Source organism: Sorex araneus, chromosome 9 (genome assembly GCF_027595985.1).
Source record: "Sorex araneus isolate mSorAra2 chromosome 9, mSorAra2.pri, whole genome shotgun sequence".
In the NCBI taxonomy this organism is placed as follows: domain Eukaryota; kingdom Metazoa; phylum Chordata; class Mammalia; order Eulipotyphla; family Soricidae; genus Sorex; species Sorex araneus.
Genome location: NC_073310.1, coordinates 15476042 through 15499283, shown reverse-complemented (window position 1 = coordinate 15499283; position 23242 = coordinate 15476042). Strand labels below are relative to the sequence as shown.

Genomic DNA, 23242 nt, shown 5'->3' with positions numbered 1-23242 from the left:
TTCTTCTTCTTCTTCTTCTTCTTCTTTTTGCTGAATGGGAATCTTTTCCAGGGGAGGCAGGAAGGGGTGTCAGTTCCAGTTGGTGGGGGCTGGTTTGAGTTATTTTGGGAGCAGGGCTGGGGGCTCGGCGCCTTCGGCTTAGAGAATGTTGAGAAGAGCTCTGGTGCGTGCTGCTGGGGCAGATACCCCGGACACCGTGGGGCTGCTCGGCACGCCAGCGGACCCCCACGCCCGTGCCTTCATCTTATCAGCAGTGTGACTTCTAGCAAGTTCCAGGGACACGGTGGGTGGGGTGGGAGACCCACCTGACCTCTTCGGATTGTTGCCAAGATTAAACAAGGTCAAGGGGCATTTCTGGTCTCTACAGAGGGAAGGTGCTTCTTAGTGTGGGAGCGGGCATGGGTGGTGACCCCGTAGATGGCCCCTGCACCTGCGACAGAACAGTTTGGCAGTGGGTGCTGGCCTGGACAAGGCATGGGTAGCTGGGGAAGGGGGGTCCACGGAGGAGAGCTCGAGACGGGCAGCGAGTCATGCAACCCCCAAAGGCAGAGGTGAGCATTTCTTGTTCTCCCTATGTGGGGAACTGGAAGCCGAGGCTTCTCAGAGCAGTTCTCAGGAAAGGACCACCCCAGTGGCTCCATCACCCAGCTCCATCATCTGGCTCCATCATCTGCCTCTATCATCTGGCTCCATCATCCGGCTCCATCATCTGGCTCCATCATCCAGATTCATCATCTGCCTCTATCATCTGGCTCCATCACCTGGCTCCATCATCTGGCCCCATCATCCGACTCCATCATCCAGTCCCATCATCCGGCTCCATCATGCAGCGCCATCATCTGCCTCTATCATCCGGCTCCATCATCCGGCTCCATCATCCGGCTCCATCATCTGGTCCCATCACCCGGCCCCATCACCCGGCTCCATCATCCAGCCCCATCACCTAATGAGACTCTGTGATCCTGTGAGATGGGAGGGGTGAGGGGGTTTTGTGGGAAGGGGTGAAGGAAGGGAACTGAGCCCAGGTTTGGAATCTCTAGGGGAAAGAGAGGGAGAATACTGCAGGCTCCCCCAACTCCCTCTCTACACGGCCTCTTAGGAGTCTCTCCCCTCAACCTACGCAGCATAGTGATGGGCCTGGCGCATGGGTATCTGCCGGGAGCCCAACTCTGCCTCTCTCTGCTAGGTGGGGGTGAAGCACAGGGCCTGTGCCAAGGGGTCCCAGCATGTACGCCCCTCACAGCTTGTCTGACACGTGTCCTGGCACAGGGCTGGGTGCTGCCACCTGCCTGGGGCCTCCTGGTGCTCTTGGACTTTTCTGCAGACCTGGCACCGGGGGCTGGTCAGGTTGGCAGCGCCGATGTTGGAGCAGTTCGTCTCTCGGTGCTCCGGGACGGGAGGGGAAGGCGGGTTCCCGGGGGGGAAGCCTCTGCAGTGGGCGCGGGCGGCGGGCACTGGGGGCTGCTTGCTCGGAGCTGGCTGCGGAGGGGCTGGTGCAGGTCCTTCCCGGCTCTAGGGAATCGGGTCCAAGTGGCTCCAGGGCCTCTGGGCGTGAAGAACAGGGAGCCCCCGGCCTCCCAGGATGCTCCGGCCCCGTCCGTCCTGCGCTCACCTCTGAGAGACAGGCCACACGTTGCTCCAAACTCTCTCAGCTCCCCACAATAAACCTGCCTTCAGGGTCTCCCCGTGGTGGTTCCTGGTCCCTGCTTGACCTCCACCCACTGCCCTTCCCTGTTCCGCTTCAGGCACAGTGCCACCTGAACATCACCCTCCTCCCCGACCCAGTGCTTCTGTGCTGGAAGCCGGTGCCCTGTTTTGCGTGGTAGACTCCTATTCTACCTTTAAAACCCTTCCCAGGGGGCCTGCACTGTCACGTGACGCCGCTCGGGATTGGAAGCGGCCCATCACCTAGTGTGGGAGGTTTCCAGGGCTCTGGCGGCTTTCTCTTTGTCCCAGTTCCCAGGCTGAGTGAGCTCTGGCGCACAGTAGGCCCTCACGACGCAGTTACCCAGTGGGGACAGATGGAGGAGGGACCCCCAGAGATAGCAGAGTCCTTGCTGGGGGGAGGGAGGGAGGAGGTTGCTTAGCGACCAGCAGCCAGCAGCAATAGGAGGTATCCCTGTGCAGGGCCCTAGCCCCCGCGCCTCCTCTGTCCTGTAGCTGGACCTCCCCGGACACCGCAGCTTCTGTTGCTCCCTGACAGACACTGGACATTCCCCCCGCTCCCTGCCCTGCCGTGAAACCAGCGTGGCACGGGGCGGAAAGGTTGAAACGGCCCCTTCTGCTAATCGTCTTTTCTGCCCAGGAGAGTCCGGGAGGTAAAACAGAATGCCAAAGGAACCAGATTTCTCCGGGACCCTTATTCCGCTCTCCGCCTCCCTGCTCCAACTGCAGAAATCACGACGACGGCGATAGCGATGGTGGTGATAATAATAATAATAATAACAATAATAATAAAGACTGCCGCTCAGCGCGTGCCTGCCATCTGCCGCTCTGTCACTTTGGAAGCACTCGCCGCCGCCGTCCCTAAGCTCCGTGTGAATTGGCTACGGTCCCCCTTTCCAACAGGGGAAGAGGACGCTCAGAGGAGGAAAGCGTTTTGCCCACGGTTGCACAGCCCATTGGAGGCGACAACAAGGCGTGTGTCCCGGTAGGCAGTGCTAAGCCCCGTGCCCTGGCCACTCCCCAGGGCACTCACTCTGATCCCTCTCTGGCCTTGGGGTCACGGGACATCCGTTTTGCTCTGGGCCTCCTGTGCCAGCCCACAGGTAAAGGTTGCCAAGTTTGGGGGTTCCCTGCACAGGGAAGCTCCGGACGTGTAAACGTGGGTCAGGTTTGTACGAAAGACCCCACCCACCCACCCTCTCGGGCAGGCAATGCCTCCTCCTCCTCCTCCTCCTCCTCCTCCTCCTCCTCCTCACAATACCATCCACAACCATCAGGGGGCAGCAGTGAGCAGGGCTCGGCCTCTGTAGGGCGCCACCGGGTTCAGCCCATCAGTGCAAACCACGCAGGAAGCAGGGCTCAGCCTCCCTGTCACCCAGGCAGTCTGAGGTTCGAGTCCTCGCCTCATGGACTTGGGAGGGAAGGGAATGGCACCCGGGACAGAAGTGACGAGCTGGGGTCCCACCCCGAGAGGGCCTGGAACAGCCAGGAGGGAGGGCCAGGGTGTGTGCATCTGAGTGTGTGTGCACCTGTGCGGGTGTGCAAATGTGTGTGTGAAGGCGTGTGTATGTGTGAGTGTGTGAGTAGGTGTATATGTGGGTGTTTGTGTGTGTGCAATCACGAAGCAAAGGCAGGGATGTATGATGGTGTGTGAATGTGAGTGGGTGTGTGTATGTGTGTATGTGTGTGAAGGTGCGAGTGTATATGTGAGTGCGTGAGTAGGTGTATGTGTATGTGGTTGCGTGTGTATGAGTGTGAGTGAAGGTGTGTGTGTGACAGGGTGTGTGTGTATGGGTGTGTATGTGTATGAGTGCATATATGAGTTAGTGAGGCAGGAATGTATGATGGCATATGTGTGAATGAGTGTACAAATGAGTGATTGTATGTATGGCTTCTGTGTGTGAGTGAAGGTGGGAGTGTGTGAGTGTGTGAGTGTGCGTGGGTGTGTGTATGTGAGCGATTGTGTATATAAGTGTGTCTGTGAGCAAAGGTGAGAGTGTGTAAATGTGCTTGGGTGTGTGCATGTATATGTGAGTGATTGTGTATGTGAGTGTGCATGTGTGTGAGCGAAGGTGAGGGTGTGTGAGTGTGTATGTGTGTGGGTCTGTGAGCTGGTGTGTTGTGAGTACATGCAGACATGTTTACGATGGGGCTGCGTGCACGGGTCCGTTGGAGCCTGACGGGCAGGTGGGAGGGAGTTGAGGGTCCAGGACTCGGTGATTTTGTTGTTGGGGGCGCTGGGAGCCCCAGGCTGGCTCAGGTGCTCGGGGCTCTCAGCCGGGTTCGGGAGGGCCTGGTGCCCGCCCGCTGCTTGCGCTAGATCAGAACGCCCCTCCAGCCCGCGTGCCCCCTTGGTCTGCCTCCTCCTCCCCCCTTCTCCAGGAGAGCCTCCTGGCCCGGGGCGCGGGGGCTGGAGAAAGGGCCAGCTCGGGGCGGCCCGCCGCGGGCACCCGGGCGGCGTGTGGGCGCTAGGGGGCAGTGTGTCTGTTCCAAAGACGCCCGCGCGCGCGGGGCGCCCGCCCGCCCGCCGCGGGGACCTACGTGGGTGACGCAGGCACAGGCGGGGCACCCGCGTCTCACACCCACCGACACGCGGGCACACGCGGTGGGAGGCAGCCGCACGCACGGGCCGAGAGGCCTGGGACAGGACGGACCCCCGCCCCCCCCCCCCCGCCCCCGAGACGCGCAGGGGCGAGGAGGACACACCCCCTCCTTCACGACCACCGGGCGCACACGCCAGCCACAGACCCGCACACCCTTTTTGCAGAGTGAAGGATGACCCAGACACGGTCCTGCGCGCACACACGCGCGCACACACACGCGCACACACACACAGAGACACACACACACACACACACACACACACACACACACACACACCCTGTGTAGACTTAATTCTTGGAAATAGCCCCAGAAAAACACTCCCCGCCGCCCCCCCAGGAGGTGGGGAGTTCACAGAATTATTCCACAGGAAACCTGGCCAGATGTTGAGGGGACCCCCGCCCAGCTCCTCCGCATGAAGTCATGCCTTCGCCTGGAGCATCAGTCCCCCCCAGACTGGTGGGCGTGAAGGCCATTTTCCCACTGCTCTGAGCACCCCAGCCTGGAGAGGTCCCCACTTTTCCTGCTCCTTCTGCACACAGAGACGGAAGACTCCTTCTCCCTGGCCCCAGCATGGCTGTCTCTGGCTAGGCAGGAGTACCCGGCGGGTCCCGTGGGTGCCGGGCTCTCCCAGGCTCAAGTCTGGGGTGCATGCTGAAGGGGCTGGGGGGGGTCAATGTCCGTGGACTCAGAACCTTTATTCCTTTGTACCTAAGCAGCCAGCCTCAGTCTTCCCTCTGCCTCTCACCTCCCTGTCACTTTGCTAAGTAATAATTTCCATGTCCAATTCCATTTCTTTTCTAGTTCTGAAACCTCTAAGCTATCAGCAAGAGGATAGTTCACATGAAAACTAATTACACAAAATCAATATTTAATCACAGACCAACAACCTGATCCTGCAGAAAAATCCTTTTAAAACTCCACTGCCCTGTACAAATACTTCTTCCCGATGCTTATTTATGGACCCCCGTTTTGGTGGGGGTGATTTTCATTTTTAATTTCAAAAATAAAAAAAAAAATAGCTGTGGACATCCACCCCAGGGAGGGCAGTAGCTCTGAGTTGGCTTCTGAGTTTTCAAGTGGCAGGGTTTTATTGTTCTCATTTTGTAAAAATTCTTTTCTCTTTTCTTTTTCTTTTTTTTTTTGAGGGGTGGGCCTGGTGGTTATGTTCGTTGAAGTCCTACTTCCCCTTCCCCTCACCCTAAGTGGGCCACTTTTTCAGCTTTTGGGTTCTGCAAAACCCAACTGCTACCTTCCGTGGCTGCAGCTCTGGGGAACCATGAATGTGGTGGTAACTTTTTAACTCTGGGCCACTGATGGTGGAGTGCTTAATCTGAGGTTTTTTAAATAAAAAGGGCTCTGGGGTTGGTTTTATTATAACGTTTATTTCATTTCAGATTTCATGCGCAATTTAGCAAATGCTAGACAGACTTGGGCGATAAACACGTTCTTTTGTGTGTGTGTGGGGAAGGCCTTTTTATACACCATGCTTAATTTTATTTAGATTTAATAACGATGTCAGGGGCCCTTCAAAGAAAGAAAGTTGCTTTTATTTTTTTCTCCCTTCCCCTAAGAATACTGGGCAGCTAGCAAAGTCACCTCAGTGCTGTTTTATGGAATGAAAATGAAAGGCCTTCCACCTCTTCTCTCCTACACGCACTTTACAGAGAAACACACACGCACACACATGCACACATACACACCAACACACCTACGCACACTTACAGAGAAACACAAGAACACCTACACACACTTTACAGAGAAACACACACACACACACACACACACACACACAGTCGCAGAATAAACAAGTCCTGGACCCTCCATCAACTCTAACTTCCAACTTCTAATTGCAAGATAGATTTCAGCCTCAGTGGGGGATCAGGAAGATCTAAACATTTAAACTAAGATTATTGGGATAAATATTTCATAAAGAGCAGGGCAGATATTAAATTACTCCTATTGATTTTAGTATCACAACCCAATTCCGTTCCCTGGCCTCTTCAGTTTAATTGATCTCTTAAGGAGGCCAACCCCGCGCCCGCGGAGCGCCTGGGCCTCGGCGACCCCAGAAGGGCGCTGCACCCCGCGGGGGCTCCATCTGCACCCCCACTGCGCCGCCGTTTCGGAGCTGAGCTCCTTCGATGTGCCCCCCCCGCCCCTCTAAAGCGGACGAATGAGGTCCAGAGAGATGGCAGCTGCCAACCGGGCACCCGGGACAGGGAGGATAGGGTGTAATTGTGGGCGCCCGAGCGAGGGGTGGCGCGAGCAAAGACCCCGAGGGTCTGAAGCAGAATCTTAACTTGGTGGGGGGGGGGGTTTCCCCGTCTTACACCACCGGGGAGAAAAAAAAAATCCCCCGGCCGGCTAACTTGGGCGTCTCGAGCGAGCAGGCGGCCGCCAGGAGCCCGGGCTGCGCCCCGGAGCCCGCGCGCACTAGACCCCGGGCGACTCCGAGCCGAGTCCCGGAGCTCTGCCGGGCGACCCTATTGTCTGAGCGCCCCGCAACGCTAACCGCCCGCCTCCCCGCCCCCTGCCCACCCCGCAGGTCTCGCTCGGGTTGGGGGTGGGGAGTTGGGAACCCTGCGAGTGGGAAAGGGGGTGAACAAAGCTAAGCTCCCGCCCTTCTCCGCCTCGCCACCCCCGTGCGGCCCCGAAGGCCCCGGAGGTCAGCGCGCGCGCCCCCACCCCCGCCCCGGGTGCCCTGGCGCCGGACCCGGAGTCGAGATCCGCGCCGGAGACCCCGGAGCTGGAGAAGTGAGGGTTGCAGGCGGGGGCCCCCGGCAGTCAGCGCCCTGGACCACCTTAAGAGCGAGCCCCGCCCCGCGCCCCGCGCTCGGGCGGCGCTGATTGGTGCAAATGTAATGGCTGAAATTGATTGCTGAAATGCAAAACTTGTTGCTGCTTCTCCCGGCGCTGGGCGAGAGGCAGACGCAGAAGAGGGGAGCCGAGACCCTCGCAACGCCCCACGCAGAGCCCCCCCACCAGCCCGAGAGGGGTGCGCGGACCCCCCAGAACTGCCCCCGCCCCCCCTCCACACACACCATTCCCGGCTCTGGAAGCGCCACCGGAACGTCTTCAGCCTTGCCGGCCCAGCGCGCACCCCCCCTCGACCCGCGTACGCCCCCCTGGCCGGGTCCGAGGGGCACTCGCGGAGCATCGCAGCGCCGACGCGGGGACCCCCCCGAGCTTTGGAGCGACCCCAGCCCTCGTCGTCTTGCTGCCCGCGCGCGCTCGGAGACGGGGCGCGCGGAGACCCCCGCGAACTCCGGAGGAGCCCGAGCGAGCGGCGTAGCACAGAAGCGGCAGGCGGCGGACGTGGCGGCCGAGCGGCGCGCCGGGGCGCAGCGCACCGGCCGCGGCGCGGGGGAGCCGCGCCTTCCCGGGCGCTCGGCTCCGGCGCGGGGCGCCCGCGTCTTGCCCAGCCTCGCGCCGCCTGCGGCTCGGCCGGGGCCGGCCCCGGTGATGTGGAGCGGGGCCTCCAGCCTCCCGAAGCGCTGAAAGAAGCCGTCGCCGGTGGCTCCGGGCGGACGGGGACTGTGGTGCGAGCGGCTCGTGCTTGGCGGCGGAGGCGCGGACTGCGGAGCGCAGGGACTCCGGGGGGAGGGAGGGAGGGAGCCGCTCAGTTCGTGCCCGGGCGCCGGCCACGGCTTGGAAGGGTCTCCGTGCCCTGGCCCTGAGCAGCTCTGCCACGGACTCCGGCAGGCTCCGGGAGAAGACTTGGGGCGCCCTGCCCGACCCGATCGGACTTAAGAAGGTGACCGCCCTGCTTTCCCTTGCTCCTTCCCGCCTCCTTCCCCCTACTTAACTTTTTTGTCTCTGCTCGCTCGCCCGCAGCTCTCTCCCCGCAAACCGACCCGCTGCTGTGCCGACCGCCCGGGGCATGGGCCCCCCCACTCGGCTCCCGGAGGCCCCGAGGCGCCGCAAGATGTGAGAGGCCCGCGGCGGGCATAGCCAGAGCTTGGGGAAGAGGCGCTGCGTAGCCCCCAGCCTCTACGCGCCCGGGCGAGGTGGCGGTGCGCGCTGCGCCCCCGGGGTGCTGAGCGTCGGGGAGCGCCCGAGCCGGGGGCCGAGAGGAGTAGCTGGCCGGAGATCAGGCTGTCATGCCCTATTGATCCCCCGCCCCCTGCCAAGTATGTTTGGGCTGGACCAATTCGAGCCCCAGATCAACAGCAGGAACGCTGGCCAGGGCGAGAGGAACTTTAACGAGGCCGGAATCAGCATGAACGCCCACTTTAAGGCCCCGGCTTTCCACGCGGGGGGACCCCCCGGTCCCGTGGACCCCGCCATGAGCGCGCTGGGCGAGCCCCCCATCTTGGGCATGAACATGGAGCCCTACGGCTTCCACGCGCGCGGCCACTCGGAGTTGCACGCCGGGGGGCTGCAGGCGCAGCCGGTGCACGGCTTCTTTGGAGGCCAGCAGCCGCCGCACCACGGCCACCCGGGCGGCCACCACCCCCACCAGCATCACCCCCACTTTGGGGGCAACTTTGGCGGCCCGGATCCGGGCGCCTCCTGCCTGCACGGGGGTCGCCTGCTCGGCTACGGCGGCGGCGCGGCCGGCGGCCTGGGCAGCCAGCCGCCCTTCGCCGAGGGTTACGATCACATGGCGGAGAGCCAGGGGCCCGAGAGCTTCGGCCCGCAGCGACCCGGGAACCTCCCGGACTTCCACAGCTCGGGCGCCTCGGGCCACGCGGTGCCCGCGCCCTGCCTGCCGCTGGACCAGAGCCCCAACCGGGCCGCCTCCTTCCACGGCCTGCCCGCTTCCAGTGGCTCCGATTCCCACAGCCTGGAGCCCCGCCGGGTGGCCAACCAAGGGGCCGTCGACTCGCTGGAATACAATTACCCGGGCGACGCGCCCTCGGGACATTTCGACATGTTTTCGCCCTCCGAGACCGAGGGGCAGCTGCCTCATTATGCGGGGGGCCGCCAGGTTCCCGGGGGCGCCTTCCCGGGCGCCTCGGCGATGCCCAGAGCCGCAGGCATGGTGGGCTTGTCCAAAATGCACGCCCAGCAGCAACAGCAGCAGCAGCAGCAGCAGCAGCAGCAACAGCAGCAGCAGCAGCAGCAGCACGGGGTGTTCTTTGAGAGGTTCGGTGGGGCCCGGAAGATGCCCGTGGGTCTGGAGCCCGGGGTCGGCTCCAGGCACCCGCTCATGCAGCCCCCGCAGCCGGGCCCGCCGCCTCCGCAGCAGCCGCCTCCGCAGCAGCCTCAGCCGCCGCCGCCGCCGCAGCAGCAGCCGCCGCCGCCGCCGCCGGGGCTTCTGGTTCGGCAAAACTCGTGCCCGCCCGCGCTCCCGCGGCCCCAGCAGGGCGAGGCGGGCACGCCCAGCGGCGGCCTGCCGGACGGGGGCCCCATGCTGCCCAGCCAGCACGCGCAGTTCGAGTACCCCATCCACCGGCTGGAGAACCGGAGCATGCACCCGTACTCCGAGCCCGTGTTTAACATGCAGCACCCCCCGCCGCAGCAGGCGCCCAACCAGCGGCTGCAGCATTTCGACGCGCCCCCCTACATGAACGTGGCCAAGAGGCCGCGCTTTGACTTCCCTGGAGGCGGCGGCGGCGGCGGCGCGGGCGTGGATCGCTGTGCCTCGTGGAACGGCAGCATGCACAACGGTGCCCTGGACAACCACCTCTCGCCCTCGGCCTACTCAGGCCTACCCGGCGAGTTCACGCCGCCTGTGCCCGACAGTTTCCCCTCGGGGCCACCCCTGCAGCATCAGACCCCGGACCACCCATCCCTGCAGCAGCAGCATCAGCAGCAGCATCAGCAGCAGCAGCAGCATCAGCAGCAGCATCAGCAACAGCAGCAGCAACAGCAGCAGCAGCAGCAGCAGCGCCAGAACGCGGCCCTCATGATCAAGCAGATGGCGTCGCGCAACCAGCAGCAGCGGCTGCGCCAGCCCAGCCTGGCCCAGCTCGGCCACCCGGGGGACGTGGGCCAGGGCGGCCTGGTGCATGGCGGCCCGGTGGGCGGCTTGGCCCAGCCGAACTTTGAGCGCGAAACCGGCGGCGCGGGCGCGGGGCGCCTGGGCACCTTCGAGCAGCAGGCGCCGCACTTGGCGCAGGAGAGCGCGTGGTTCCCGGGGCCGCACCCGCCGCCCGGTGACCTGCTGCCCCGCCGGCTGGGCGGCTCGGGGTTACCCCCGGACTGCGGCCCGCACGACCCGGGCCTGGCGCCGCCCCCTCCGCCGCCCGGGGGCTCCGGGGTGCTGTTCCGGGGCCCTCTGCAGGAGCCGCTGAGGATGCCCGGGGAGGGCCACGTGCCGGCCTTGCATTCCCCGGGCCTGCAGTTTGGGGGCAGCCTGGGGGGTCTGGGCCAGCTGCAGTCGCCCGGGGCCGGGGTGGGGCTGCCCAGCGCGCCCTCCGAGCGCCGGCCCCCGCCGCCCGATTTCGCGGCGCCCGCCTTGGGGGGCCAGCCCGGGTTCCCGTTTGGCGCCGCTAGCCGGCAGGCCACGCCGCACAGCGGCCCGGGCGTGAACTCGCCCCCGAGCGCAGGCGGGGCGGGCGGCGGTGCAGGCGGCGGCGCGGGGGGCGCGGGGGCCGCGGGGGGCGCCGGGGGCGCCTACCCGCCGGGGCAACCCGACTTCCAGCCCGGCCAGCGCTCCTCGGCCAGCAAGCTGGGCGCGCTCTCGCTCGGCTCTTTCAGCAAGCCCAGCTCCAAGGACAACCTGTTCGGCCAGAGCTGCCTGGCCGCGCTGTCCACCGCCTGCCAGAACATGATCGCCAGCCTGGGCGCCCCGAACCTCAACGTGACCTTCAACAAGAAGAACCCGCCCGAGGGCAAGAGGAAACTGAGTCAGAACGAGGCGGACGGCGGCGCGGCCGTGGCCGGCACCCCGGGCTCGGATTACTTCCCCGGGGGGCCTGCCCTCGGGGCGTCCGGGCCCGGGGGCCCCCAGGGTAGCTCGAGCGGCGGCTCCAAAGCCCCGGGGCCGCCCAACCCGCCCCCTCCGGGGGACGGCACCAGCCTCTCCCCCAACTACACCCTCGAGTCCACGTCGGGGAACGACGGCAAGCCGGTCCCCGGGGGCGGCGGCCGCGGCCGGGGGCGCAGAAAAAGGGACAGTGGCCACGTGAGCCCGGGGACGTTCTTCGACAAGTACTCGACGGCGCCGGACAGCGGGGGCGCGCCGGGGGTGAGCCCGGGGCAGCCGCCCCCGCAGGCGCCCCCGCAAGCGCCGCCGCCGCCGCAGGCGGGGCCGGGCGTGGCCGTCGGGGCCGGCGAGGCCCGGGGGGCGCCCACGCCCCACGAGAAGGCGCTCACGTCGCCGCCGTCGTGGGGCAAGGGGGCCGAGCTGCTCCTGGGGGACCCGCCGGACCTCATGGCGTCCCTGGAAGGGGGAGCCAAGTCGGACAGTAGCTCGCCGCACGTGGGCGAGTTCGCCCCGGACGAGGTGAGCAGCGGCTACGCCAACGAGGACGAGGTGTCCTCCAGCTCCGACAACGCCCCGGCGCTGGCCAAGGCCGGCCGCAGCCCCCTGGTGACCGGCTCGCCCAAGCTGGCGCCCCGGGGCGCGGGCGCGGGGGAGCTCGGACCCAAGGCGCCCGCGCCCGCGCTCGGCCTGGCCGGCCTGTCTACCTCTACCTCCACCCCGGACAGCTACGGCGGCGGCGGCGGCGGCGGCGGCGGCGGGGCGCACCCCGCCACCCCGGGCCTGGAGCAGGTGCGGACCCCGAGCAGCGGCGCCCCCGAGGAGATCCACCCGCTGGAGATCCTCCAGGCCCAGATCCAGCTGCAGCGGCAGCAGTTCAGCATCTCCGAGGACCAGCCCCTGGGACTCAAGGCGGCCAAGAAAGGGGACTGCGCCGTCGGGGCGGCGGGCGCGCAGGCCGGCGACGCGGAGCTGGGCAGCTGCTGCTCCGAGGCCGTCAAGAGCGCCATGAGCACCATCGACCTGGACTCGCTGATGGCCGAGCACAGCGCCACCTGGTACATGCCCGCAGACAAGGCCCTGGTGGACGGCAGCACGGAGGACGACAAGACGCTGGCGCCCTGGGAGAAGGCCAAGCCCCAGAACCCCAACAGCAAAGAAGGTAGATGCGCTCGGGCCCCCCCTGTCCCCCTGCTCCCCTCGCGAGGGCCCGCCCCGCCCTGACCGCTGGGGGGAACCTCCACGCCGGTCCTGGGGGCAGACCCCTCTCCCTACCCCACCCCCCTCCCCCCTGCCTGGTAGGTGGCAGTTACTCCCCCAGCCCAGGCTCAAGCACTTGTAGCCTTTGGGGGTGGTGTGTGTGTGTGTGTGTGTGTGTGTGTGTGTGTGTGTGTGTGTGTGTGTGTGGTGGGGGGATCATTGCCCGGCTCCCTCCTCTCCTCTCCTCTCCTCTCTCACACCCCCCTCCCCGGCCCCTCTCAAGTTTTAGCTGACCTGTTGGATGTTCCAAGAACTGGGCTCCCCTTTCCTTTCAAGCATCAGCCCCACCTCACCCTGAGTGAGGCTTCCACTTTTTAGGAGTTGTGTGCCTCAGTTTCCTCCCCGCTAGGGTGTCTGTGTCAGTGCCGACCCCACCTCCTTCACCACCTCCCCCCCCTGTCCTAGTTCACCAGCCTCCAGCTTGAGTTTCCTTCCAGTGCCAGATAGCTTTTGGGGGCTGTGGGAGGGGGGAAGTTATCAGCTCCGGTGTCTGCTGGAGGCGATGCCTAATTTGACATTTGTTCCTAATGAATAGGTGTTTTGTCTCTTCTTAACTATTAGAGCTTCCTTGCAGGCCCGTGGGGGTTGCCAGAGGCAGCCCAGGCAGCACTTTCCTTTTTCCGGGATGCATCGCCTAGACGTGGGGTTGGGGTGGGGTGGGGGTCATGCTGTGTGGCTGGGGTGGGGTCCACTGGACGTGGGGGTCAGCCAGAGCAGGCAGCCCGGGGAGGGTGGGGACTGACGGACTGACTGACTGACAGGGACGGACACACAAAAGACCCGCCTTGTCAGTATCTCGCCTGGCTTGGGTGACAGATGTTGCGTCCGTCCCAGCTAAGGTTTTGCATTCTGAGCTGCAGCCTCCTCTGGGTGGGACAGGTGGGACACGCCAGGCTGGGAAGTTTCTCCTTGTTGACCCTACAGGGGAACGGATGGGGGGGGCGGTCAGTGGCTGTTCGTTTGTATTGTAACAGGCCCATGTGAGAATCAGGACCTTAAACTTAGGTGACAACCTTCTCCACCCTCCCTCACCCCCCACCTCCTTCTTATACCCCTTTCTTGGACACCTGAGTCCCCTTGATCTCCCTGGAGAGAGCATGAGTCGGAAGTTGGCGATTTTATCTCATCTTGAAAAAAAATAACAATAATGTGTCTCTGATGCTCCTTCTCTTAGAGTTCTTTTTTCCCCCTTTCTTTTCCCACATCCGGTCATCTCTTAAGCCTGGGTTGAAGTAAGGTGAGGGTAGGTTGTAGGAGAGGGGGGTGGGAGAGGGGAGGGGGAGGGGAGCAGGGAAGGCTGGCCGGAGCTGGGTGGCTCAGGGGCCTGTCCTGGGCAGCCTTCCCCCGGCTCCTCCGGGTGATCCCGTTCATGAATGCAGCCCGGCTGGCTGCTTCTCTCTTTGTTCCTCCCCTGCCCGGCCAGGCCTGCCGGCCTGCCGCTCTCTCATTTGAAGCCGGGTACTTAGCATGCGCTACGCTGCTGTGGCCAGCAAGTCTTCTAGCCTTCTCCGGCCTTCCTGCCGGCAGAGCCATAAATTGGTTAGTTTGGGACCCCGTGTTTCCTTCTGCTCCCCCCCATCGGCCCCCCGCGCCCCTTCTTTTAAAAATGGACTTGGACTCAGCGCCTTGCCTGCTCAGCCCCCCCTTCCCTTTTATTTTCTTGTACACAACATCTCGAGTCCGCCGATCGATAGCTGGTTAGCACAAATCCCAGCCCCTGTCACTTCTACCTGCCCGGGGTCCCAGAGGCCCGTCCCTGACTGCCCCCGTCTCTCTTCCATGCCCACTGCCTGCACTCCTGGTAAATTAAGGACTCACTGCTCAACATCAGGTGAGAAAAGTTTAAAAAAAAATAACACGCCCCCACTCCCACCCTACCCCAGGCCGCTGGTAAGAATCCGTTAAGAAAAACCAGGAGTACATTGCCCACCAGCCTTCGAAGATGAGGTGCGGAAGTATTTTTATTTTTTTTCCCCCATGGGATTTTCTCTAAACTGTGAGGATTTGACTCTCGGTGTAACTCCTCCATCTTTCCAGGGACGGGGAAAGAAAGATGCGGGTAGGGAAGGAAGAAGGGTCTTTCGAGAAGTGTTTGCTATGGTGGTGGGCTTCCCTAGCCCAGTCAGAGAGATGAGAGGGACCATATTTTGGGGAAACCGTTGTCTGTCCCTTTGGGATTGGTCTCTCCTGGAGGGGGAAGGGGAGCTGGATTGGGGGTGTGTGTGTATGGGGGGGGAGCAGCAGCTTCGACTGGGGGACACCCACTTGACTTCCTTTGTTTTCCTCCCTCTGATGGGGGAAGGACAGCTTCCAAGTCACTTGGGCCGCTGTGCCCTGGAGGGGTACCTGCCTGGGGGCTGCCCCCCTTCCTGCCAGAAGGAACTTTTCCCTGGGCTGACACCCTCCCTGTTCCACCCCGAGAGTGCGCAGGCACACTGACACTGTCTCCGGCAGGCCCCGAGTCCTCCGGCTGAAGGCAGGGTGAGGGATGGCTCTTGACAGAGAGCAGGAGAAACCGTTTTTCAAACGTTCTGCTTTCCCTTAAGCCCATCCCTGTGGGCCCGGGGCGGGGGTGGGGGTGGGGCGGGGGTCCAGCAGTGTCAAATACTGACCTCCTTGCTGGGGTCCCAGCCTCAGCCTACAAGCTTTCCTCCCCTCCACCCACCCCCTGCCCTTCCCCCCCGAAGCCCGTTTTTTTTTTTTTGTAATGATATTTTATTTTGTCACGCTGTAAAGCACGCCAGTACTAATGTGATTAAATATTAACACCGTTTCTGAAATTCTGCGCTCCGATGACAAAATACTCGTCGGTATTTAACAAAATGATCCGTGCTCGGATTGGAGAGAAGGAATAAGTCTTTAGAATGGCGCGAGCAGAACAGACCCGGGGACGTGCATGGATTGTCTTATGGTCTGGAGATAGCCTTTGGGGGAAGAGAGACGGCTAGTTGCAGGGCTGAGGAAGCCCGGGCCAGAATGGCTGGTTTTGACCATAAAGTGTGTGTGTGTGTGTGTGTGTGTGTGTGTGTGTGTGTGTGTGTGTGTGTCCCTGACTTCTTAATCCACCCAACAACTTTTCGAGAATGAAACTCGGCATCTCCTTATGAGGTTGTGTTTGCACAAATTTGGGTGGTTTGACAACGAGAGGGGAACCCCCCACCCCCCACCCCACCCCAGTTTGGGCCTATTCAGATATCTATGATATCTAGGATTACAAACATTTGAAATTTGCTTTCCCAAATCTGTCCACCTGTCTTTGTAATGGGTGTGTGACTGTGGGGACCTTTAAAAAATAGCTAGAGGAGAAATAAATAATAGATGGGAAAGAAGGAATCTTAGGTCTGGAAAAGTAGCTCCCCTGCTCCCTGCCCAACCTCTTTCTTTCTGCCTCTTAAAATTTTCAAAACTTGGGTTCAACTGTAATACTTCTATCCATGCTCAACTTCCGTTCCAGTCTTCTCTCTCTCTCTCTCTCTCTCTCTCTGTGTCTCTGTGTGTGTGTGTGTGTGTGTGTGTGTGTGTGTGTGTGTGTGTGTGTGTGTCCGGAGCACTGTAACAGACAGGCTTTTGTGAACGTTGAGCTGGGAGAGGGTTTCCTTATACTGGAGCTGGGTGTGCAATGCTGCCTTTCGGTGGGATGTCGGGGGTGGGGGAGTCGGCTATTTCCCTACCGAGATGCGGGAGAAATTTTTGGAACTTCATGCTGCCCTCGGCGTTTGGAAGGCAGGAAGCAGAACTGAGTAATCCCAAGCATGCGGGATTCGGGGGGGGGGGGGCAGTGTGTTTCCAGAGAGGAGCAGGCAGGCCCGGAATTTGAGGAGGGGGCTCTGAATGCCTGGGGGAGTTGCTTCTCCTACTCCCAAACTCCGCAGAGAGCATTTTTGAAGGCACTCTCAAAAAGTCGGTTGGGGGGGACCGCCAGGCACCACGCACTCCTGGTTCCCAGCGGAATCACCCAGCAAGGCAGGGCTGCATGCCTTACTGTGACTTTTTGCAATCTCCGGGAAGATGTAACCCAAAACTTCGCAGGTGTTAATCAGGGGCAATGTAAACAGATAGGAGTCTGGGATGCAGGACTACTGTTCTTCGGTGCTTGTTTAATATTTCATGGCTGTAATAAACCTGTCTGCTTTGCCCGCCTCCCGACAGAACACCCCGGCCTAGCACCCATTTGCAATTATACATTTCCACTAAATATTAATAAAGGACCGGGATGTTTCGGGGGCTGAAGCTTATTGCTGTTGAACTTGTCCTGCTTTCTGACGTGCAATTTCATTTTATTTTATTTCTCCTCCTGGACTCTTTCGGTTTTCAGTAGCCACCGTCTTTTTTGCGAGCACTCTGCTCTTTCCTCTTCTTCCATCCAGCGAGTGGATGGAAGGGTTTTTGCCTCCAGGAGAGCTTTTCTCCCACGTAACCCCCGTTTAGATTTCTCGCCGGCCTCTGCGGGTCGGCAGTCAGAGAGGGTTGAAATGGGCTTCTCTTTGGTGGCGGTTTCGAGAAAAAAGAAAAACTAAGAGCGGGGGTTAGTTCATCGAATTCCTCTTTCTAGCATCACATCCTATGATTCCTGTTGTGATTTCGTTTGCCTGACAGAGGTATTTAAATTTCCACCGAGAATCCTAATAGGTCCGGAAAATACAGCCGCCCTCTGCCGAGAAGTTACGGGTCCTCTCCCTGCGGATGGGAAACCCACGTCTTCCGCCAACAGGCAGGAGACCCAGGTGAAAATGTAGGAGGGGCGTGCCTTCTCCTCCCTGGAGCCCACCGGGGTGTCCCCTCGGGAGTCCGTGGGCTCGCTGGGCCCCCTCCCTCCTAGAAGACTTAGCAAAATCACCCCGACCTTTCTCTCCGCTCGAGTGACGCCAGCGTCGCCTTCTGGGCCACAGGGCACAACCTGCTTTGCTGACAGCCTCCAGGAGAGGCCTCGTGTCCTCTTAGGCAAAAATTCCTTGTTCCCCTCTGTCGGGTGGGTTTCAGAGACTCCAGGCCGGAAGCCCCCGGGAACAGGATCAGATGGCTGGGCTGTGGGGGACGAACAGCAAACCTCTGGGGGGTACAGGGCAAGAGAGAAGCACCCCCCGCCTCCATCTTCCCAGCTCAGAGAGGGGAATGTCAGCTTGGTTGGCCGGGGGAGGCTGTCACTGGTGGGGCCACTTTCTCCACTTTCCTCCAAGCCCCTTGCCCGCTCTTGTATGTTCCACCATCTTCCCCCCCCACCTCCGCCCCGGAGCGGCCCGGAGAGCCGGGCTGCAGCGTCTCGACGGCAGAGTGTGTTCCGTCTCGCCCTGCATGGCGTCTGCTTTCGATAGCATCTGTGTTCAGGCGCGTCTTGGCCGGGCAGGAGGTCTGAGTGAGGGTCCGGGATCACGCGAGGCGGGGATGTCAGGATACATGCGAGCGTGTGGTGGCGCGACATGGGCTGGAGGGGGTGTGTGGAAGTCTCTTTGCCATCGTGAGACGTATCGGGGCGGGGTGGGGGCCCACAAAGTGGCAGGGGGGAGAGTCAGAGCGAGATGGGGGTCCAGGCGGGATCTGTCTAGAGCAGAGGGGCGAGGGCAGGGAGGGGGAAGCAGGATCGAGGGTCCGTTGGCGTGGGGCGGGACCCCTCTGCCTGCCCCCGTGCCCCTCCCCGGCACACACATGGACACGTCTGCGTGCCTGGTCAAGGGTGTCTCTATGACATCACCCCGAGAGGCGTCCAGTTGGCCCGGGCGGGGGGCCGGGAGGGGGGTGGCTCCCTCCGCTCCGTGTTCCCTCTCGCTGGCCCCAGCCGGCAGCGCCTGCCTCTGTAAGGGACGGAATGAGTGCGAGGCCTAAAAATAGAGGGAGGATTGGAGGCTCCTCCTGACGGCGGAGCGCCCGGCCGCCCCGAGAGCCCCTGTGCCAGGGGTGACTTTGATCTGGCGTCGGCCGGCCGCGGACAGACACGCGCGCCGCCCCTGGCCGAGGCCTGTCTCTCGGCTGCGCGTGCGTGCGTGCGTGCGTGTGTGCGTGCGTGGCGGTGTCGCCGGCTGCCCTCAGCCATCACAAGAGGCATCTTTGAACCGGCGACCCCCCCACCCCCACCCCCGCCACTTCACCCCCCCCTCGGCATGTCCCCCCCTGCTCTTCACGTATGGAAATTCCTCTCCTTTATTTTCATCTGGGGGGACCCACAGCAGTGGCCCTGGGGATTAGTCACAGCCTGGCCCTTTGGGACCCTCTGTCCAAAGGCACAACAGCTTAGCTGGTGGTCTCCAAACTCAGGGCTACTTGTCCCCCCCCCCCCCACAATAAAACAAAACCAAGCCCTCAAGGCACGGCCACTGGAGACTCCCTCCCCCAAGGAAGCGCTGCCTCTTGGGTTCAGGTGTTCCGCCCTCGGGGTCACCCAGGGCAGAGAGGACTCGTATCACTTCGTCTCCTTTGGATGGTGATGCTCCCACAAGCTTGGAACCCGCATCCCAGCTGGCCGGTCGTCTGCCGGTGGGTCGGTCACGCTGGGGTGTGAGAGAAACACCGTGGGTAGGCAGTTCGTGGGGGCGCTGGGGAGCCCGGCCCTAAACTTCTTTTGCTTATGGTTGTGATGGAAAAGCTTCAAGGCATTTCGGGCAGGGCCCGCTTTGTTCCCTGGCCCGCCTTTTCGTCAGGGCCTCTGAGGTTTGGGAAGGAAGCGGGGTGGGGGGGTAGCTCTCAACCCAAGGTGAGGAGGAGGAGAGGGCAGCTGCCCTCGGCCCTGCCCCCTGCAACACTCTCACCCTCCAGCCGGAAATCCTGGCGACCCTGGAGGGTTTTCCCACAGCTTCCGAGTTGGTCCCTGTTGGACCGACAGCCCCTGTATCTACCTACTGTTGCACCCAGGGCACCCCAGGGTCTCCTTGTCTCAGGCTGAGAATATTGGAAGGATTCCCCCCCTTCACCCCCCACCCCACCCCGTGGCCACTTGCCTCCGAAGCTGGGTCTGAAGCGAGAAGTTTCTAGCGATTGTGTGTGTGGCGTTTCGTGACTTAAACGCATCCTGTCCTGGACTCAGATGCCCTCTCAGTGCTCAGGCGTCGCGGTGGGGCCGTTTAGAGCTCTTTGCACACGCCTGGTAACCCGCGGGGCGGGGGTGGGGGGACGGGGAATCTGGAGGTCCCCGAGGAGTCTCTTACAGGGAATAGACTTGTCCAACAAAAGGAGGTTGGGTGGGGGGAGGTGGGTGTGCCCCGTCACAGACTCCCGCTGTCCTAGCCCAGCAGACTGCCCTGGGGTCCGACCGCTGGAGCTCAGGGGCTCAGGAAACGGAGGCTGCCCCGTCCCCTCCAGAGCTTACGACGTACAGGCTGCATGGCCTTGCCACCTCTGACCTCTCTGTGGAAGACCCAGGCCCGCCCTCCCTACCCCCGCGCCCTCGAGCAGTGTGGCTCTGCGCTGTCCTTCTCTGGAAGCGGCAGGACTTTGCTGGGCTAGAGTTAGTCTGGAAGGTTCCGGGCTGTGGAGTAGCAGCCCAGGGGCTCGGGCTCTTTGGGACAGGCATGGGGTGGAGGGGCGGGGAGGGGGGGCAGGGGACGTGTTTCCTGGCCAAGGCTGGCTTTGAAGAAGTTCAGTGCATGGAAGCAGGGGTGCGGCTGCGGGCTGCAGGCCTCGGCGGGCTGCGTCATTGCGTCTGTCGCTATTGTCCCACCTTCTGAGAGCCCCTGCTTAACTCGCAGGGGCTGAGCCATCAGCAGGCCTTTCTCTCCCCCCAGACCCAGACCCGCTCCCGGCGGCCTGCTGGGGGTCAGCCATAGAACCCACGGCTGCATTTGAGTCTCAGGATTTAAAGAAAAAAAAAATCCCGCCCCCCCTTCCCCCGCCCTTCTCGCCGACGTGGTTGACTCCAGTTTGGGGGTATGTTGGGCGCCCGAAGGTTGCGTTTGATCTCGAAGCCCAGGTTGAAAATTTCATCTGGAGCCACTGCCTGGTGCCATGTGAAATCTGTCTGTGGATGTGTCCGGGGTGTGTGTGTGTGTGTGTGTGTGTGTGTGACTCTTAGAGCACCCGCAAACCCAGTGTGCTCTTTCTGGTCATTTTTGGGGGGTTCTGGGTTGGGGGGGTTAATGAAGGCTCACCAGCACTCCCACGTGGAGGCCGAGGCCATCCCCTGTGCTAGCGTGAATGCTCACGCACCCTCTCACACGTCCTCCAGTTCTGTCCATCCGCTGGTCTGGGGAGGGGCTGGGGGGGAGATGTCGACCTTTCTCGTTCTTGCGAAAGGCTGTTTTCAGTCGCTCTTCGATATGGGAATGCCGGCATTGTGCCATGATTGGCAGCGACCACCAGGGATGAAGTCCTTTGGAGGAGCCCTCTGGGGCCCGAGAGGGGTGTTCCCCCACCCCCCCACCCCTAGCAGGCGTGGCTTGCTTTGAAACCCCCTCCCCCAAACTCGGCCTGGTCCACACACCGAGCCCTTGGGAAACTGTTGGAAAAGTTCTTGAAAATCATCGGCGCTCTGAAAAGTTCTTGAAAATGTTTGGTGCCCTGAACTGGACACCCTAGACCCTCCTTCTCTGAGATAGAGAGAGAAAGAGAGAAAGACAGAGAGAGACAGACAGACAGAGATCAGAGATGGAGACAGACAGAGAGAGGGAGGGAGAGAGAGAGAGACACGATAGAGACAGAGACAGAGACGGAGAAAGAGAGGGAAGGAGACACAGAGAGAGACAGAGAGGGACAGAGAGAGAGAAAGAGAGAGAGAGAGAAACCACCAGCACCCTTCTTCCCCACAGAAGACGGGTTTCTAGGTCTAGGACATGGTTTCTTTCCTCGCTGCTTTCGTGGCCTGCCATGAATCTGCTACACAGCTGGGGTCGGTCCGAGGGGCAGAAGATGGGGACTGGTGGGAGTGGCTGAGGCGGGGGGTCAGTGAAGCTCAGGGCCTCCTCCCGGTCGGGTCTCAGCAAGGACGAGCAGACAGAGAGGGCGGAGGTCCCCCCTGCAGCCTGTGGCCGCACTGTGGATGCGGCAGCAGTCAGAGGCCGACAGGCCCCCGGGGGTGTGTGTGTGTGTGTGTGTGTGTGTGTGTGTGTGTGTGTGTGTGTGTGTGTGTGTGTGTGTGTGTGTGTGTGTGTGTGTGTGTGGACCCTACAGGCCCTGAGCGCGCCTTGGCTTGAGTCCTGGCGAGGTGCCTGTGGCCAGCTTCTCCCTCTGCCGCCCACTCTGCCCCCCGCCCCCCCCTTCACCCACCACGCAGCACGAATTACCCAGGGATGCCTGGATCTTTCCATGAAAGGGCGGGTTGGGGGGGGGTGGGACAAAGGGGTGGCATTTCCCGGGTAACCCTGCACAGTGCTCTCCACCCAGACTCACCTCCCACCCTGAGCCCCTTTGGGGACAATCCTGGAGACTCGTCCAACTGTCCAGAACCTTCCAGCCATTCTCTCCCACACGCTCTCTGCGTCCTTCTCCTCCTTCGGAAAGGCGGGGGACAAAAGTAACGGACGTGGCGAGAAGTAGGTTTCCCCGAGTTGAGACGGACGAAGGGGGTGGGAAGGCGCTGGAGCCACGGGCCGTCTCTCCCCTGCCCTTACCGGGGAGGCCCGGGTCCAGCCCCTGGGAGCCCGTGTTGCTTGAGGCCTAATTGGTTCCCCTCCAAATGGACCGTTTTCATCCCTTACCACGCAACTTCGGGTGGTGGTTTCATAGCTGAAGGAGGGAAGAGGTTCTGGAGTAAAATCTGGCGTTTTCAAACAGGAGCAATTTCACGAGCCTTAGGCCGTGACTATTTCTAAATTGTCTGGGTCTAAAGCTTTGGAGGCCTCTCGTTGGTTTTTCTGCTTGTGTGCACGCCCGCCCGCCCACATGCCCGCACGGCACACCCGCCCGCGTGGGGAACTTCGAAGGCTTCATGAGAAATCTAAAAAAAAAACAAAAAAATCTTTTTTTTTTTCCTTTCCCCGAGAAGCGGCTCCTATAAAGTTTGGGGCCCATTGATGATAAGTAGCTTATTGATCTCTGTGTGGTCCACTTTTGCCGAATTTGTAATCCGGTTAGACCTCTGGGACAGGTGCGATTAATTTACTTGTTCATTTCACTCTGGAGGGCCAGTTTCGCTAATAAGCGTTTATTTTGTGCTCCGCGTGTGTGAAGTATTTCTCGGGGATTAGAAGCGTATGTGTGTGTGTGTGTGTGTGTGTGTGTGTGTGTGTGTGTGTGTGTGTGTGCGGGGGATGGGGTATGTGTGTGCCAGGGGGAGGGGGCTATTTGTGGATGTGCATTGTTTGAGTTCCCACTAATGGACCTGCTCGCCTGTCACGGAAAAAAGCTCTCCCTGACACCCCCCCCCCCAAGTCACGGCTCTTTCCCATCTCCCAGGCCCAGCGGGCTGGCCCCTGCACCCACCCACCCCTGCAGGGGAGGAAGAAGGGCAGAGCCCAGATCCTCCGGGAGCTGCCTCCAGTGCGTCCCCAGCCCTGCAGGCTGCCGAGTTGCGGGCGTTCACCGGGGACCTGGTTCCCTGGAAATTTCCAGCATTGATTCTTGATGGTCTGGGAGCGGAGCCAGTCTGGGGAAGAGTTAGGAATCCGAAACTTCTTTGGGGTTCCTTCTATCCTGCAGGGTGACAAATGGTGGTGCTGGTGTGTGTGTGTGTGTGTGTGTGTGTGTGTGTGTGTGTGTGTGTGTGCGCGCGCGCGCGTGCGTGCTTGTGTATGCATGTGCGTGTGTGTGAGTGTGTGTGTGTGTGTAACTTCCAGAGACACGCAGGGTTTGATTTCCAAAGAAGGAAGAAAAAGCAGGCGTCGGTCTCGAAGCCCCAAGAAGGGGAGCCGGGCTGAGCCGCGGGCGCTCTGGCCTCAGGAGGAGGCCGGGCGCGTCTCCCCTGGCCGGGCGTGGGGCTCG

The 23242-nt window shown here is 61.7% G+C and overlaps 1 protein-coding gene across 1 annotated transcript in view; it reads left to right on the top strand.

Annotated features, from left to right (window-relative positions):
* Positions 1-7870: 7870 nt before the first annotated feature.
* MN1 (MN1 proto-oncogene, transcriptional regulator) overlaps positions 7871-23242 on the top strand; it is a 48195-nt gene continuing 32823 nt past the window's right edge. The window contains exon 1 of the mRNA XM_055146996.1: positions 7871-12302. Within this exon, the coding sequence (XP_055002971.1) occupies positions 8402-12302 (3901 nt within the window). The 5' untranslated portion in view covers positions 7871-8401. The remainder of the gene's footprint in view (positions 12303-23242) is intronic.